The 19,471-nt window shown below is 35.2% G+C and overlaps 2 protein-coding genes across 3 annotated transcripts in view; both read left to right on the top strand.

Moving 5' to 3' along the window:
* LOC141376283 (uncharacterized) overlaps nucleotides 1-19,471 on the top strand; it is a 778,518-nt gene that overhangs the window by 638,585 nt on the left and 120,462 nt on the right. The gene's annotated exons all lie outside the window — the stretch shown is intronic.
* Nucleotides 1-19,471, top strand: part of wdr70 (WD repeat domain 70) — a 107,268-nt gene that overhangs the window by 65,531 nt on the left and 22,266 nt on the right. For both annotated transcript variants that reach the window (XM_073914328.1, XM_073914327.1), the window contains exons 11-13: nucleotides 7,315-7,414; nucleotides 9,124-9,208; nucleotides 11,294-11,432. In XM_073914328.1, the coding sequence (XP_073770429.1) occupies nucleotides 7,315-7,414; nucleotides 9,124-9,208; nucleotides 11,294-11,432 (324 nt within the window). The remainder of the gene's footprint in view (nucleotides 1-7,314; nucleotides 7,415-9,123; nucleotides 9,209-11,293; nucleotides 11,433-19,471) is intronic.

Genomic DNA, 19,471 nt, shown 5'->3' with positions numbered 1-19,471 from the left:
GTCGGTGCCGTCACTTATTGATCTGCGATCTGTAAATGTAGCTTGTGTGGACGCTACTGCGCTACTTGACTAATAAAATAGCTTCGCTGAAAAGCTATTTGATTTAGAAAGTAGCAACGCTACCGTCAAGCTTCTGAGAAATGTAGTTAAGCTAGGGGCTTCACTACTTGTAGCGACGCTACTGCCCAACACTGTTATGCTTTAACACATCTTATTTTATCATTTATAGGTATCTAAGTTAGGTAATTATGTATACTAATAATTGAATTAATTTGACTTAAGTTGCTGAGTGGTAAATTAACCACTATTCATTCGTGGATTTTCGAGATATCTGTAATATTTTTGGTTCATTCCACTGTGGTGACCCCAGATTAATAAAGGGACTTAGTCGAAAATAAAATAAATGAATGATAAATAATAATAATAGTAATAATGATAATATTCATAAATCTTATATGTATTATGGTGCTCTTTCTTTCTTGCTCATTCTCATCCCTCTACGAGCTCCGGGATAGTATGTTTAATTTGCAGGCGTCAAAAGGCCACCATGAAAATGCAGGAGTTTTACATAAGCCCAGACTTTTGACTATTTTGCTTTCAACCTAGCCATTTTCAACTTGACTGATTGTCTGCACGTAAACACACCCTGCACATGCAAAAGAGTAATATGTTGTATGTTGAACAAACATCAGGTGCATGAAGACATCCTTTAGGAATGTAAAATAAGCAGCAGATTTAGTTCGATATTACTGTCAAAGTATACAGGGTATCTTTAACAGTATCATAAGTATCGATAAAAGTACCGTTAGTATCAATAACAGTTAGTATTGATAACAGTACTGTAAGTATCGATAACGGTACCATAAGTATCGATAACAGTATCATTGGTGTTGATAACAGTACCATACGTATCGATAACAATATCGAAAGTATCGATAACAGTACTGTTAGTATCAATAACAGTACCGTTAGTATCAATAAAAGTATCGTAAGTATTGCTAACCGTACTGCAAGTATCGATAACAGTACTGTTAGTGTCGATAACAGTACCGTAAGTATCGATAACAGTACCATAAATATTGATAACAGTACCGTACATATCAATAACAGTACTATAAGTATCGATGACAGAAGCGTATGTATCAATAACAGTACAGTAAGTATCAATAACAGTACCGTTAGTATCGATAGCAGTACCATAAGTATCAATAACAGTACAGTAAGTATCAATAACAGTACCGTTAGTATCGATAGCAGTACCATAAGTATCAATAACAGTACCGTAAGTATCGATAACAGTACCGTTAGTATCAATAACAGTTCCCTTCATATCGATAACAGTACTAAAAGTATTGATAACAGTACCGTACCTATCAATAACAGTACCATAAGTATCCATAACAGGAATGTATTTATCAATAACAGTACCGTAAGTATCAGTAACAGTACCGTTAGTATCGATAGCAGTACCATAAGTATCAATAACAGTACCGTAAGTATCAATAACAGTACCGTTAGTATCGATAGCAGTACCATAAGTATCAATAACAGTACCATAAGTATCAATAACAGTACCGTAAGTATCAATAACAGTACCATTAGTATCAATAACAGTTCCCTTCATATCGATAACAGTATTATAAGTATTGATAACAGTACCGTACCTATCAATAACAGTACCATAAGTATCGATAACAGGAATGTATTTATCAATAACAGTACCGTAAGTATCAATAACAGTACCGTTAGTATTGATAGCAGTACCATAAGTATCGATAACAGTACTGTTAGTATCGATAACAGTTCCCTTCGTATCGATAACAGTACCATACGTATTGATAATAGTACTGTACATATCAATAATAGTACCATAAGTATCGATAACAGAAGCGTATGTATCAATAACAGTACCGTAAGTATCAATAACAGTAGCGTTAGTATTGATAGCAGTACCATAAGTATCGATAAAAGTACCGTAAGTATCGATGACAGTACCGTAGGGATTGATAACAGTTCGTACATATCAATAACAGTACCATAAGTATTGATAACAGTAGCGTATGTATCGATAACAGTACCGTAGGTATCGATAACAGTACCGTTAGTTTCGATAACAGTTTCATACGGATCAATATCAGAACCATAAGTGTTGATAACATTAGCATATGTACCGATAACAGTACCGTAAGTATCGATAACAGTACTGTTGGTGTCGATAACTGTACCATACATATCGATAACAGTACCGTATCAAAAAAGTATCGTTACTATCGATAACAAAACCATAAGTATTGATAACAGTATCGTACATATTGATAACCGTATCATACGTATCGATAACAGTACCGTAAGTATCGATAACACGTATGTATTGATAACAGGACCGTAAGTATCGATGATATTAGTGTCGATAACAGTACTGTTAGTATAAATAACAGTATCGTAAGTATTGATAACAGTACTGTTAGTAAGGTAGCGACCCAGTTACCTACCGGTTAAAAAATACCTGTTTTCTGTACCCACCCCTAATCGTTATTGTTCAGTATGGAGCATAATTATCAAGATTGCTGGTTTAAGGTAGTTTTTTTATTGTTTCTAAAATCTTGCTTTTCCCTGTACAGTAGCACACACTTGTGAATGTTTTAACCGTAAAAAAAGATCAGTTATGACGTCTTTCAGGTTGTGAAGAAATATTCTGCGATCATACATCTGAGAATCATCGCTGCGTCTTTTATTTCGGGTAGCACAGCTTTTTCTGCATTGTCATGAGTTAATTAGTGATTTAGCCCCGGTGCACACTGGGTAATCAGCAGAGCTACGCTTCAGCGCCGTGCGAACAGGTGGACAAACTCTGATAAAGAGAACAATTATGCAGTCAAAAATTGGTTTGGCGAAGAGTGTGTGGTGCTGAAGGTGTTATCAGTGTGTTCCAGCTCTGTGAGTTCGTCTGTACGTGTTTTCGACTGCGTTTACACACACTATCATCATCACACGTCAGTCAGACCTGCTCTACAGAGTTTTTTTTCTCACTTTTACACGCATAATCCATTGCTTCTGCCCCGTCCTGTCAGTCCCTGCTGGTGTTTTTGCTCTTCATCGGTGAACTGGCTCCAGTTTCCATCACTCTTCATTTGTTTTAATTGAGCGGGGGTTCGTTGTCAGCACTCCAGTCAAAACGTCTCATGGCGGGTTTGTTTTTGCAAGTCGGTTTCTGTGAAGATCTGTGAAGCACCTTTGGGATGTGGTGGAATGAGAGATTCTCATCATGGATGTGCAGCAACTGTGTGATGCTATCATGTCAATATGGAGCAAAATCTTTGAGGAATATTTCCAGTACATTGTTGAATTTATGCCAGGAAGGATAGTAAGTTGTACCTAATAAAGTGGTCGGTGAGTGTAGGTGTCTGTGGTAATGCAATGTCAGAAACAACACATCCAAAATCATGATTTAATAGGACACTGAACGCATCACTTCAAACACGAATTAAACATTAGTAAAAAACCATAGGTATTTGTCGGATGCATTATAAATGCAACTGCTAGACATTTTAAATTATATAGACACACATAAAGAACACATTTAGCTGATTGTTTGACTATAGTAATATGCTCTGGTCCTCCCAACTGAGTCTGGTTTCTCTCAAGGTTTCTGTTCCTTCACTTTCGTCAATTGGTGAAGTTTGTCGCCACTGGCTTGCTTCACATCGATAGATTTGCTCTTCAGTGTTTGGACTTTCAGCAGTGAAAATTAAACCACACTGAACTAAACTAAACTAAACTAAACTTCAACTCTGAAAACTGGACCGACACAGTTTCAGTTTACTAGAACTTCTATGTTAAGCTGCTTTAACACAATCTACATTGTGAAAGCGCTAGATAATTAAAGATCAATTCAATTGAAATAAGGCTTTGTATTTCTGAGCTCCAGTCTCTTGTGCTGGCGATTATTATTATTATTATTATTATTATTATTATTATTATTAATATTTTATTAATATTATTATTATTATTATTATTATTATTAACAACATTATTATTATTATCATTAACATTATTATTATTATTATTATTATTATTATTAATATTTTATTAATATTATTATTATTATTAATAATAATAATATTATTATTATTATCATTATTATTATTAACAACAACAACAACAATATTATTATTATTATTATTATTATTATTATTATTAACAACATTATTATTATTATCATTAACATTATTATTATTATTATTATTATTATCATTAACATTATAATTATTATTATTATCATCATCATCATCATTATTATTGTTAACAACAACAATATTATTATTATTATTATTATTAACAACATTATTATTATTATTATAATTTTATTATTATTATTATTATTTACATTATTATAATTATTATTATTAGTATCATTATTATTGTTAACAACAACAATATTATTATTATTATTAACAACATTATTATTATCATTTTTATTATTATTATTATTATTATTATTAACATTATTATTATTATTATTATTATTATTATTAACATTATTATTATTATTATTATTATTATCATTATTATTGTTAACAACAATATTATTATTATTATTATTATTGTTATTATTATTATTATTATTATTATTATCATTATCATTATCATTTTTAGTATTATTATTATTATTATTATTATTATTATTATTATTAATTAGTTGTGTTCTCTTGTAATGTAAAGTGTGTAACTGCAGCCTAACGCTGAACTTGTGCTGGATTTAGATGTTCTGGAGCAGTCATAACCATGATGTGTTTTGAATTTAGGTGTTTTTGCTGCTTCAGGTACTCTCTGAAGCCATTCGGCTCCAGATTTTGTGGACTTTGGCACTTCGGCGAAGCAAATTTAAGGCAGACGAGGGTTATTATTATTGCTGACTAAAACTCTCAAAGCATTAAAGAAAATATCATTGCTTTAAATAGAAAAATAACATTTACTGAAATAAAATATTAAATCTGTTCTGTTTGCCAAGAAAGCATTTTATTTTTTATTTATTTTAAGTACTAAATAATATTTTTAAATATTATAATTTTCACCTGCTATATTGAATAATATATCTAATGAGTCATTTATTTTAAGTATTCAATTTATTTGAAAACAGCTATGTTTTATTTTAATTTAACATTTGTTTATTTTATTTTAGATTAGTTATTTTTAAGTAGATATTTTATCTCTTTTTATTTTAGAATTTGGTTTTAGGCATATTTAATTAAATTATAATGATTTATACATGTATTTTCCTCATTCATTTCATTTCATTTCATTTTCTTGTCGGCTTAGTCCCTTTATTAATCTGGGATCGCCACAGTGGAATAAACCGCCAACTTATCCAGCAAGTTTTTACGCAGCGAATGCCCTTCCAGCCACAACCCATCTCTGGGAAACATCCACACACACATTCACACACACACACACACACACACACACACACACACACACACACACACTCATACACTACGGACAATTTAGCCTACCCAATTCACCTGTACCACATGTGTTTGGACTGTGGGGGAAACCGGAGCACCCGGAGGAAACCCACGCGAACGCAGGGAGAACATGCAAACTCCACACAGAAGCGCCAACTGAGCTGAGGATTGAACCAGCGACCTTCTTGCTGTGAGGCGAATGTGCTACCCACTGCGCCACTGCGTTGCCCTTCCTCATTAATTTCTAACATTTTAATCAATTTTATTTTTAAATTATTAATTTATTTTAAATGTAAAAAATTATGAGTTATTTTTTATTTATTAAATTTATTTTGTTTTTCATTTGCACTGCTACAGTGGCAAAACAGCAGAAAACCACATTTGATTATATAAATTTATACATATACAATTTTCCACATTTATTTCTAACATATTTAATTCATTATTATTTATTATTATTTATTTATTTACTTAATTGAAAGAGTATTTTATTTTATTTTTCCTTTGCACTGCCAATAACAGTGGCAAACCCCCAGAAAAGCACATTTGATCACATTGATTTATACCTATATTAAATTTTCCACATGAATTTTTATCCTATTTAATTATTTTGGATTTTTTTATTATTTACATATTTTTTAATTTAATTATTTATTTATTTACAATTATTTATTAATTATTTTGTGTATTTATACGTTTTTTTATTTATTTGTTTATTTTGTTTTATTTTATTTCTCCTTTGCACTGCCAAAAACAGTGGCACAACCCCAGAAAAGCACATTTAATTATTTTAATTTATACATATATTAAATTTTCCACATTAATTTATAACCCATTTAATTCATTTTCATTTTTAAATTATTTTTTTTTAGTTTAATTATTTGTTATTTTATTAAATTATTTAGATTTTTATTTCTCTCCTCAGCCCTCCTTTGCACTTCCAACAACAGTGGCACAACCTCAGGAAAGCACATTTAATTTTTTTAATTTATACATGTATTACATTTTCCACATTAATTTATGACCCATTTAATTCATTTTCATTTTTAAATTATTATTATTTTTATTTATTTAATTATTTGTTATTTTATTAAATTATTTTGATTTTTATTTCTCTCCTCAGCCCTCCTTTGCACTTCCAACAACAGTGGCACAACCTCAGGAAAGCACATTTGCTATGTATCATCTCCGGGGCTCACACAAGCCTTTATGTGAGCACCTCAGAGGTCTCTGTTCATCCTCCATCAGATCCCTCAGAGAAAAATAAATCCTCCTGATCATTCTTCACACTCTCTCATCCTGGACTCTAGTAATTAAAGAGACAGGAGGTCACACTTTACAATAAGGTTGTATCAGTTAATGCATTTACTAACATGAATAAACATTAATCAATGCATTCATTACCACATTCGTTAGCCTGATAACTCACGGTGCATTAACTAATGTTATCAAGCATGAATTTGGATGTTAATAATGCATTAGTTAATGTTGAACTCTAATTAATAAATGATGTACATGTATTGCTCTTAATTAGATCAGTAAATACATTAACTAATGAAGCCTTATTGTAAAGCACGGCCAGACAGGAGTGACAGAAAGTGGCTCAACTCAGACAACGTTTAGGTTCTCCATTGGCTCTCTATGTTAAATGTGAAAGATGGCAGCGCATCAAGAGAAGCTCTGAGCCACGGCTCCAAGAATGAAGCGGTTTTCAGAATGGAGTGCGCTGTTATTTTTTGCTGGTTTCTGCAGATGGAAAGCGTCTGTGTTAATGGATGGCAGCTCCGCTCCTCCAGACGTGTTGAAAGCTCCTCATCTGATATTTTTTCTCTTGTTTGTTTGGTTTCAGGTCCACACCAAGTTCCACTGCCGGCAGGCGCACGCCCCTGGATCAGACACGTCCAGCCTGTGCTTCTCCTATGACGGAGTCACTCTAGCGTCCAGAGGAGGTCAGAACAGCCCTGCATTAATGCACACAGTAAAATAGCAATAATCAACTTATGGTGCCTAAAACCTATTATTAACTTTTATATTTAACATATCGGTGGCTCAGCACTGTGGTCTCACAGCTGGTTCGAGATGGCAATGCTGTGTGGAGTTTGCATGTTCTCTCTGTGTTGGCGTTGGTTTTCTCCGGGTGCTCCGGTTTCCCCCACAGTCCAAACACTGGCCGTAGTATATGAGTGTGTGTGTGAATGTGAGAGTGTATGGATGTTTCCCAGTACTGGGTTGCGGCTGCAAGGGTATCCCTGCTGTGTAAAACATATGCTGAATAAGTTGTTGGTTCATTTTACTGTGGCGTACTCTGAAATAGAGACTAAGCCGAAGGAAGCTGAATTAATTTAACATATTTATTTATTTATTTATTTATTTATTTTTTTAAACATATTTATTTCACATTTATTATTAACATAACAATTATAACCTTTTAATGACATTTTATTTATTTATTTATTTATTTAATGTATGAGTTATTTTATTTTACTGCAATAATGCACAAAATAAAATTAAAATAAAGTTATGGTAATTAATAACTTGAACTTTTCCGAATTGGATAGTAATGCAATAATGTGCATAAGCTGTTTTGAAACAGTAATTGTTCATTTGAATGTATTTATGTATTTATTTATTTATTTATTCATTTATTTATTCACATATTCACTTATTCACTTGTTTATTTTATTCTTTTTATTTATTTATTTTATTTATTTATTTGCTTATTTAATGTCTGATTTATTTAATGTCTGATTTATTGTCTATTTAATAGGTTATTTTTATTGCATTTAAAGTGAAATAACTTGACATAAACCTAGGAGGCTGATAAAAACGCAACGTTTAGGGGAAAATTTCAGATGGTTTTTGCATCTGAACTCTTCATATATATATATATATATATATATATATATATATATATATATATATATATATATATATATATATATAATTTACGTATATTTGAACTTAAAATCAAAACACAAAAATATTATAAAAAAATTAAACACAGATATGTACATTTGAAGTCAAAATTATTTACCCTCCTGTGATTATTTCTTAATTTAATTTAATTTAATTTAATTTAATTTAATTTAATTTAATTTAATTTAATTTAATTTTTGACAGATTCAGGATTTTTTCACAGTATTTCCTATAATATTTTTTCTTCTGGAGAAAGTCTTATTTGTTTTATTTTGGCTAAAATAAAAGCAGTTTTTAATAGTTTACAACGAATTTTAGGTCAATATTATAATCCCCCTTAAGCAATATTAGTTTTGGATTGTCTACAAAACTTTTATGTCTTTTACTTTTTAATTGCAATATACTGCGTGATATAAAATGTATGCCACCCACCACTATTCTTCCTTGACCTTGACAGCTGAATATGTGGGTTTTAAATGCTGAAACACACTGAACATGTGCGAATCTGTTTGACGCAAACACAAAGCGCAGTTCTGTCCAGATAAAGAAGCTCTTGTGTCCTGGAAATGACCCGCTGTAGATGTGTGGTTTGGATGTCATTTCTCTTTAGATGTGGTTTTCTGCTGGATAGGGGATCTCCAGACACGTGCTGAATAAGCCTGGCTGATGTTCACTGACTCACACACAGACACACACACACAATACGCTGCTCTGATCATGGCTTTTGTCTGTGTGTTTTCAGGCGATGACACACTGAAGACGTGGGACATTCGCAGCTTCAGGAGTCCACTCAATGTGGCCACCGGCTTGACCTCCTTCTTCCCCATGTAAATTATCATTTTTATTGTCATCATTATTTTGTATATTACTGTTGGTATTATTATTGTTTTTAATAGTAGTATTAGTATTATGAATATTAGTAATAGTAACAGTAGTATTAGTATTAGTATTGGTATTCATAGTATTATTAGTATTAGTAATATTATTGTTATTAGTACTAGTATTAGTCTTCATAGTATTAGTAGTAGTATTAGCATTGCTATTAGTATTATTAGTATTAGTGGTCATAATAGTATCAGTATTATTGGTATCAGTAGTAGTATTAATAGTAGTACTATTAGTATTATTAGTAATATCAGTATGAGTATTAATACTATTAGTATCAGTATTAGGATCATTAGTATTGGTGTTATTAGTATTAATATTAATATTATCAGTATTACGATTATTAGTATTTATAGTATTTGTATTATTAGTAATAGTATTATTAGTATTAGTATTAGTATTAGTATTAGTAGTATTAGTATGAGTATTAGTAATAGTAGTATTAATATTAGTAGTATTAGTATTGTTAGTAGTGGTATTCGTAGTATTATTAGTATTAGTACTATTAGTATTATTAGTTATTAGTACTAGTATTAGTATTAATGGTATTGTTAGTATTAGTAGTATTGGTATTGTTATTAGTATTATTATAAGCATTAGTGGTAGTAATAGTATCAGTATTATCGTATCAGTAGTAGTACTATTAGTATTATTAGTATGAGTATTAATACTATTAGTATCAGTATTAGGATCACAAGTATTGTCAGTATTAGTGTTATTGGTATTAATATTAACAGTATCAGTATTACGATTATTAGTATTGTTAGTATTTGTATTATTAGTAATAGTATTATTAGTATGAGTATTAGTAATATAGTATTAATATTAGTAGTATTGGTATTGTTAGTACTGGTATTCGTAGTATTATTAGTACTATTAGTATTATTAGTTATTAGTACTAGTATTAGTAATAATAGTATTATTAGTATTAATAGTATTGCTATTGTTATTAGTATTATTACTAGCATTAGTGGTAGTAATGGTATCAGTATTATTGGTATTAGTATTTGTAGTAGTAGTAGTTGCAATAGTAGTGCTATTAGTATTATTAGTATCGGTATTACGATTATTAGTATTGTTAGTATTCATATTATTGGTATGGGTATTATTAGTAGTATTATTATTAGTATTAGTATTAAAACTATTAGTATAATTATTAGGATTATTAGTATTGTTAGTATTAGTACTATTAGTGTTATTAGTGTTGGTATTAATACTATTAGTATCAGTATTATGATTATTAGTATTGTTATTAGTATTAATATTATTAGTATCAGTATTTGGTTTATTAGTATTAGTAATATTAGTATCAGTATTTGGATTATTAGTATTAGTATTCATAGTTTTATTAGTAATATTATTTTTATTTAATTTATTAATAATTTTATTTTTAATACTGTTATTTATTATATAATAATAAATGTGTTGAGATATGGATTCACTAGTATAACCACAGATAATTGTGAGAATTATGATTGTATGGTGTATGGTTAGGTTTATGCACTTCTACATGATTTAATATTTCCCTTTGATTTTGGGAATCATTTGCAGTTATGGTTGGGTTTGGAGAGAATAGGTATGGGTTACATGTTTCAACAAAAATGATGTTATACAATCCACATATATGTTAATCCAGGATCACATCGAACTTGGCAAAATCAGTGATTTTGATTTAAAAAACAATTTTTTTTCTAAATACTATAACTGTAACTTAAGTAACGCAACAACATTGACTTTAGTAACTATAATCAAATTACACAAGTTTAAAATATATTCATTATATGCATTAATTAAAATTAAAATAATTTACGTCCAACTCTGATAGTACTCTGATAGTAAATGTGTATTATTGTGTGTGTTTGTGTGTGTGTGTGTGTGTGTGTGTTTGTGCGTGCGTGCGTGCGTGCGTGCGTGTGTGTGTGTGTTTGTGTGTGTGTTATCGTGTGTGTGTTATCGTGTGCTGTGTGTGTGTGTTATTGTGTGTGTGTGTGTGTGTGTGTCTGTGTGTGTGTGTGTGTGTGTGTTAGGACCGACTGCTGCTTCAGTCCGGATGATAAGCTGCTGGTGACGGGCACATCTGTGAGAAAGGACGAGGGTCAGGGGAAACTGCTGTTCTTCCAGCGAGAGACTCTACAGAAACTCTATGAGATTGAGGTGGCCGATGCGGTACGTATGCAGTTTCACTCTCCTCATTACCTGTGAATGATGCTGCGGGTTAGCCTGTGTGTTGTTTGCTACAGTGTTTGGCCCTATTACAGCATTTTGTGGCTGAAAGTGAAGACTGGGGTGGGTGGGTTTGGGGCGGTAGGGGTACGGGCTCCTGGGGGCCCCAAAATGGTGTGGGCCCTTTGAATCTTCCTAGATCCCCGCTAGTCGCGCCGCTGTTTACTAGTTGGTATAATTGAATTACTTTTCTGCTAAAAGAAAAGTAGTTATCATTTGATTAGTTACTTTTAATGCACTTGTCTTAGATTCTGTATTAATTCAGGAGTTAAATCAACTCAGAGAAGCAGAATAGTTGTTTTCAGCTAAAGAAGGTGATATTTACCAAAATACATGCTTGACAATAATTCATAAATAGTTGATGTAAATATATGGTATAAAGCAGAGTAATTATCCTCAGAGTATACAGTTAAAAGTGAGATTATTCAGTCTTAATTCATTCTTTTAAAAAGATTTCCCAAGCGCTGTTTAACATTGTTTTTTCAAGACATTTTTAAATGGTGGTGTATTAACAGGTGGTTTGTCAAGCCCACTCACCTGTTTAGTTTGAGACATGGAGTAATTGTAAAAAAACTCACTAACTCACTCCCTCACTCACTCCCTCACTCACTCACTCACTCCCTCACTCACTCACTCACTCCCTCACTCACTCACTCACTCCCTCACTCACTCACTCCCTCACTCACTCACTCCCTCACTCACTCACTCACTCCCTCACTCACTCCCTCACTCACTCACTCACTCCCTCACTCACTCACTCACTCCCTCACTCACTAACTCGCTCCCTCACTCACTCACTCACTCACTCCCTCACTCACTCACTCCCTCACTCACTCACTCACTCACTTACTCCCTCACGCACTAACTCGCTCCCTCACTCACTCTCTCTCTCACTCACTCACTCACTCACTCACTCACTCACTCCCTCACTCACTCACTCACTCACTCACTCCCTCACTCACTAACTCGCTCCCTCACTCACTCACTCCCTCACTCACTCCCTCACTCACTCACTCCCTCACTCACTCACTCACTCACTCCCTCACTCACTCACTCCCTCACTCACTCACTCACTCACTTACTCCCTCACTCACTAACTCGCTCCCTCACTCACTCACTCCCTCACTCACTCTCTCACTCACTCACTCACTCCCTCACTCACTCACTCACTAACTCGCTCCCTCACTCACTCACTCCCTCCCTCACTCCCTCACTCACTCACTCACTCACTCACTCACTTCCTCACTCACTCCCTCACTCACTCCCTCACTCACTCACGAACTCACTCCCTTACTCACTCACGAACTCACTCCCTTACTCACTCACTCCCTCACTCACTCACTCACTCACTCACTCACTCACTCACTCCCTCACTCACTCACTCCCTCACTCACTCCCTCACTCCCTCACTCACTCACTCACTCCCTCACTCACTCACTCACTCACTCCCTCACTCACTGCCTCACTCACTAACTCGCTCCCTCACTCACTCACTCCCTCACTCACTCACTCACTGCCTCACTCACTAACTCGCTCCCTCACTCACTCCCTCACTCACTCACTCACTTCCTCACTCACTCACTCCCTCACTCACTCCCTCACTCACTCACTCACTCCCTCACTCACTCACTCCCTCACTCCCTCACTCACTCACTCCCTCACTCCCTCCCTCACTCACTCACTCCCTCACTCACTCCCTCACTCACTCCCTCACTCACTCACTCCCTCACTCACTCACTCACTCACTCCCTCCCTCACTCACTCACTCCCTCACTCACTCCCTCACTCACTCACTCACTCACTCACTCACTCCCTCACTCACTCCCTCACTCACTCACTCCCTCACTCACTCCCTCACTCACTCCCTCACTCACTCACTCACTCACTCACTCACTTGCTCACTCACAACCCAGCACTAGCAAACACACATACACTCTTTCATCCACACACACACACACACACACACACACACACACACACACACACACACACTCATACACTACGGCCAATTTTTGTTTTACCCAATTCACTTACAGTATTCAACCCACGCAAACACTTGTGCGAGTGTCAGCGAGATCTGTGTTTTCTACAGGTGGTTTGTCAACCCCACTCACCTGTGTGAGGCACAGTCAGAAATGTAATGCTTTGAGGATTGTATAGTTACATTGTAATGACGTAATCAGTCATTCATAATTATTCATTCATTCATTTTCTTTTTGGCTTAGTCCCTTTATTAATCAGGGGTTACCACAGCGGAATGAACCGCCAACTTATATCCAGCATATGTTTTACGCCGCGGATGCCCTTCCAGCTGCAACCCATCTCTGGGAAACATTTATACACACTCATTCCCACACATATAGTACGGACAATTTAGTATACCCAATTCACCTGTACCGCATGTCTTTGGACTTGTGGGGGAAACCGGAGCACGCGAAGGAAACCCACACCAACACGGGGAGAACATGCAAACTCCACACAGAAACGCCAGCTGACCCAGCCGAGGCTTCTTGCAGGGAGGCGACAGCACTGCGCCACCGTGACACCCCATTCATAATTATTTACTCTGATTTCTAAAGTAGCTCAGCCAGCACTTGTGCAACGAGCTCAGTGTTTACTGGAGAAGATATTAAAGCCTCTTCAGTGCAGAGTAGAAGATCAACACTAGATGTTTAGACATCGGGATGAACAGCGATTTAACCATGAAGAACATTAAATGCAGACCCGAATATCCCAATATATCTGTGAACTTCTAAAGGAGAGTTGTATGGCTGAGCGGGGCCAAACCGGAGCTCAGTGGAGCCGTGGATCAGCGCTGTGTTTTGGAGGAAAGAGACAAGGCTTATAGATGCTTTACTCCTGCAGGAAGAGTAAATCTAAGCAGTATAAAACACATCAGTGCCTGCGTTTGAAGAATCTGGGGTTATTGGTACAGATTGTGAAGGATTGGCTGAAGTCTGGTCAGTCAGCTTGCAGAATTCATCCTCATCCACCGAGGCTTGGTTAAGGGTTATTTTTGCAGAACTAGGGCTGTGTCCGAAACCGCATACCTCCATACTATACAGTATGCTAAAATCAGTATGTGAGCCGAGTAGTATGTCCGAATTCATAGAATTCGAAAATCTGTATGCGAGAAGTACCCGGATGACTTACGACTTCCGGCGAGATTCTGGAGTGTGCATCGCGTGCATGCTGGGCTATCCCATGATGCCCCGCGAGCAAATTCATAAATGGGAGTAAAGCGACGCAACTAACGCAAGTAGGTCACGTGACCATGACAAAATGGCGGATGTATTACGTCAGAATTCCATTCATACTTTTCACATTCATACGGTATAGAACGCACTTTTCTAACGGCCGAGTAGTACGTTTAAATTCAAATGCAGTTCATACTGAGTAGTAAGCGGTTTCGGACGCAGCCTAGGACTAAAACCAGCACAGGCTAATTGGAGATATGTGCCCAGGGCTACATTCTTGAGAACCGACAAATATGTACCCTGGACTACGCTGTCCTGCAGTTTTTGTTTTTACACATCTGTAAAGTCTGTGTTTACTGAAATAAAAAACAAAAGAAATCACAATAAATGGAAAAATTTAATTAAACCAACAACAGTCACCAGTTTTGTTTCCACGCACCTATTTTTTATGGCCATTTTGCATATGCGCATAAAGAAACGGTTGATTGAAACGCCATGATGCGCATAAATTTTGAAAATAAGCATACAAAAACTTATAGTTGGATAAACTTTTTATTCGTTAGGAAAAGATGCGCATAAACTGCGATGGAAACACTTTTACCGCACAAACTCCAGCATGCGCATTAAAATAAATGTCATGTGACTTTGTTATAAGAGATCATGTGATGACGAAAATGTGTGTGAATGGACAATTTAGCTGGCCGAGCACACTGTAAACCATCTGAACTGTTGTTTTGATCATTCTAAAACGCCTTACCGTTTAAGTATTAATGTTATTATATTACCATTGACCTCCAGAATCAAGAGCGTCTGTGCTCCGTATCTGACACCTCAAACGCCACCGCACGTTCACTGCATGTCAGGATTGCCTTCTGAGGCGCAAGTCATTTATCAGATGAAGAAAAGATTGACGCACTGCAGCAAATTCAGTTTTTACTGTTAATATTTGGCGGCTGTTTAATCGAGAAGTGACGATTTTGTTGGATGGAAACGCTGCTGTATTCGCACGTCTTTTATGCGATAATCCAGTTTTCGCATAAAGTTCATTCGCATTGTTGGATGGAAACTTAGCTACTGATAAGTAATAATAAAACAAAAATAGTTAATATTTTTATAATAATAAAATTTAGCAAAAATGAATAATAGAAGTGGCGAGGCAGTGGCGCAGTAGGTAGTGCTGTCGCCTCACAGATAGAAGGTTGCTGCTTCGAACCTCGGCTCAGTTTGCGTTTCTGTGTGGAGTTTGCATGTTCTCCCTGCGTTCGCGTGGGCTTCCTCTGGGTGCTCCGGTTTCCCCCACAGTCCAAAGACATGCGGTACAGGTGAATTGAGTAGGCTGTGTGTGTGTGAATGTGTGTGTGGATGTTTCCCAGAGATGGGTTGTGGCTGGAAGGGCATCCGCTGCATAAAAACTTGCTGGATAAGTTGGCGGTTCATTCCACTGTGGCAATCCCGGATTAATAAAGGGACTAAGCCGACAAGAAAATAAATGAATGAATGAACATTAGAGATATTGGTCAGTGTCTCGTCCACTTGGAGATGATGAGTGCTGATTTCTCCTCCATTATTAGCAGTAATCCGCCTCTGGTTTGGTCTGAACACCTCTGGAGCGTCCTGAGCGCTGCAGTTATTTATAGCAGAGTGAGCTATTTACAGTGTTTATCCAGCACGTCTCTCTGCAAACCACTGAAGAATTTAAGTGCTGTCTTTATGAAGTGCTGCGCCTGCGGGACGTCCCGTGTCAGGAAGAGCCACCAATCATGCGAGTGTAAACACTTACTGAAACCCTGCGCGGGTTCAGCTTTGAGCCCTGCTGGAGACTGTCAATACTGCACTGACGCTCACAGCACTGCCACTGTCAGGTGTGTGTGTGTGTGTGTATTTGCATTTGTGTGTATGTGTGCTTTTGTGTGTGCACATTTGTGAGTGTGTCACATGCACATGCAAACTCCACAAAGAAATGCCAACTGACCCAGCCAGGACTCGAACCAGGGATCTTCTCGCTGTGAGGCGACAGTGATAGCCATCGTGCCGTCCCAATGATAATTTTTTTGGAAGAAATAGTAATGAAATGTGTAAGGTGAAGATCAGCTGGTCTGTTTATAAGCTGACAGAAGCGATCTGCTGATGAATCGACTGATCTTCATGGCTTTAAAACACTCCAGTGTCCCTGCATCTGTGGTTACACTCAGTAAGCAGCGGTGAGTTCGGTGAACTGATGACCTTCACAGCCAATCACAGTCATTTCTGTTGAGCATGTGAACACAATGGCAAATCAGCGCTGATTAAAAACGTGCACAACAGCGCTCAAATGTTAGCGGGAAATGGACGTTTTTAAAATTTCAGTGCCGATCGGGACCGAATTCTAGAATCATGACAAAACTAGAACAATATGACACGCATTATCTTTAGGTAGTTGAATAAATGACGATACAAAGCCTGCATTATCTTTGCATGAAAGAGGATGATTTTAATATTAAAATTCCATGTGAATCTGAAGATTTTGTGCAAAATGCTGGGTCTGGTAATAGGGAAAAATTAGTTTTTGGTGTTTTGAGGGATAAAGAGCTGATTCTTACCTATAATTATTTCAGCTGACGCAGGACTCTTACACCTTTAACAAAGTCACATTTATGGACTTTTCAAGCATTTTCCAGGTGCATTTTCAAACTGTTCCAGCATTTTTCAGTTGTCTTAAATGTTTAAGTTATAAAATTCAAATTGAAACTGAGAAACTCAAATTGAAGCTAAGAAATTCAAACTAAGAAATTCAAAATTAAACTAAGAAATTCAAATTTAGAAATTTAGATTAAGAAATTCAAATTTAGAAATTCAGATTAAGAAATTCAAATTGAAACAAAAAAATTCTAATAAAAAATAAATTCAATTTAAGAAATTTAAACTAAGAAATTCAAATAAAGAAATTCAAATAAAGTAATTTAAATTTAAACTAAGAAATTCAAACTAAGAAATTCAAATTAAGAAATTCAAATAAAGTAATTTAAATTTAAACTAAGAAATTCAAACTAAGAAATTCAAATTAAAAAATTCATATTTAAGCTAAGAAATTCAAAGTCAAATTAAGAAATTCAAATTAAAAAATTCAAATTCAAATTAGGAAATTCAAATTGAAACAAAAGAATTTAAATTAAAAAATTCAAGTTCAAATTAAGAAATTCATATTCAAATTAAGAAATTCTAATTAAAAAAATCAAATTCAAATTAGGAAATTCAAATTGAAACAAAAAAAAATGTAAATTAAAAAATTCAAGTTCAAATTAAGAAATTCAAATTCAAATTAAGAAATTCAATAAAAAAAATTAAATTCAAATCAAGAAATTTTAATTCAAACTAAGAAATTCAAATTTAAACTAAGAAATTTAAATTCAAACTGAAAAATATAAATTAAGAAATTCAAACGAAGAAATTCAAATTCAAAATAAGAAATTCAAATTCAAATCAATTTTTTAACGGCATATTAAAATCCAACTTTATTACATTACAATAGTCAATAATTCAAATTAACCCAATTCAAATTCAGATTGTCTTGGCATATTATTAGCTCCATAAAAACTCAATAAATATGCGCAGATTGTGTGTGTCCATTGCTGAAGGCACCTGTGCAGGTCATTACTCTACATCGTGATCCGCAAACATACAGATGTGCTCCATCTAAAGCCTCCGCGCTCGCATGATATCCGCAATCGAGCAAAGACTAAAGCAGATTACGCTCCATTCGGCCAAAAAAGGCTCAGCTGGAGGCACATTTCAGATCCACGGCCAAATCTCCCAGATCTTTCCTAAATAATCAATTAGTGGTCCACATGCCCACGGAGACGGATTAACCCGTACACCCCGTTAAGTCAATCAGGCCCGGAGAGACGGGACGGGGGGAGGAGGGAGGGTCTAAAGCCGGATTCTAGGTCAGCTCTGCGGGTTTGAGCTCAACAGCTGGAGGATAAGCAGATTTCACCCAAATGCCTCCGCAGGTCTCTGCTGATCTGGGTTCCTTAGGAAGAGAAGTTCCTGCACATACTGCTGTCACTCACTCATGCAGAGCTCATGACTTCCTCAAACCATAAACGCATTAATGGAAGCTTCCAATATGAGGACATTTATTATGATCCTTCTGCTCATAACTCATCTGGACTCCAGTACCTGCTGCTTGTTCTTCAGGAATTTGGATAACAGCATCTAAAATGTGTGTATATATGTACTGTATATGAACAGTGCTCAGCATAAATGAGTTCGCCATTGTGAAAAGGAATTATTTATAGAATAATTATTGAAATAAATGATTGGATAAGAAGTTATTAAACAAATAAATGTATTAAAATAATATTTTAGTCACCGAACATCTTTAGAAATGGACATATCATACATTTAATGCATTTGTAGAGCATATGTATATATAATGTGTATACTGTATATATAGGCACACACACAAACACATAACACATGTACGCACACATGCAAACAAACATATGCACACATACACACCCATAGTCACAAGCATACACACACAACCACGCGGATGCATATACACACGCACATACACACACGCATACGAACACACACACACTAAACTGCACACTAAAACGCAGACACAAACATATGCAGACATAAACACCCATACTCACACGCACACACACATATGCGCGCATAAAGACAGAGACACATATACACACACAAAGCAAACACATACTGTGCACACATACATGCATGCACGCAAATGCACACACACACACACACACACACACAAGCACACATATGTGCGCACACAGA

This window comes from Danio rerio, chromosome 10, assembly GCF_049306965.1.
Source record: "Danio rerio strain Tuebingen ecotype United States chromosome 10, GRCz12tu, whole genome shotgun sequence".
Classification (NCBI taxonomy): domain Eukaryota; kingdom Metazoa; phylum Chordata; class Actinopteri; order Cypriniformes; family Danionidae; genus Danio; species Danio rerio.
This window is presented reverse-complemented; position numbering and strand designations above follow the sequence as displayed.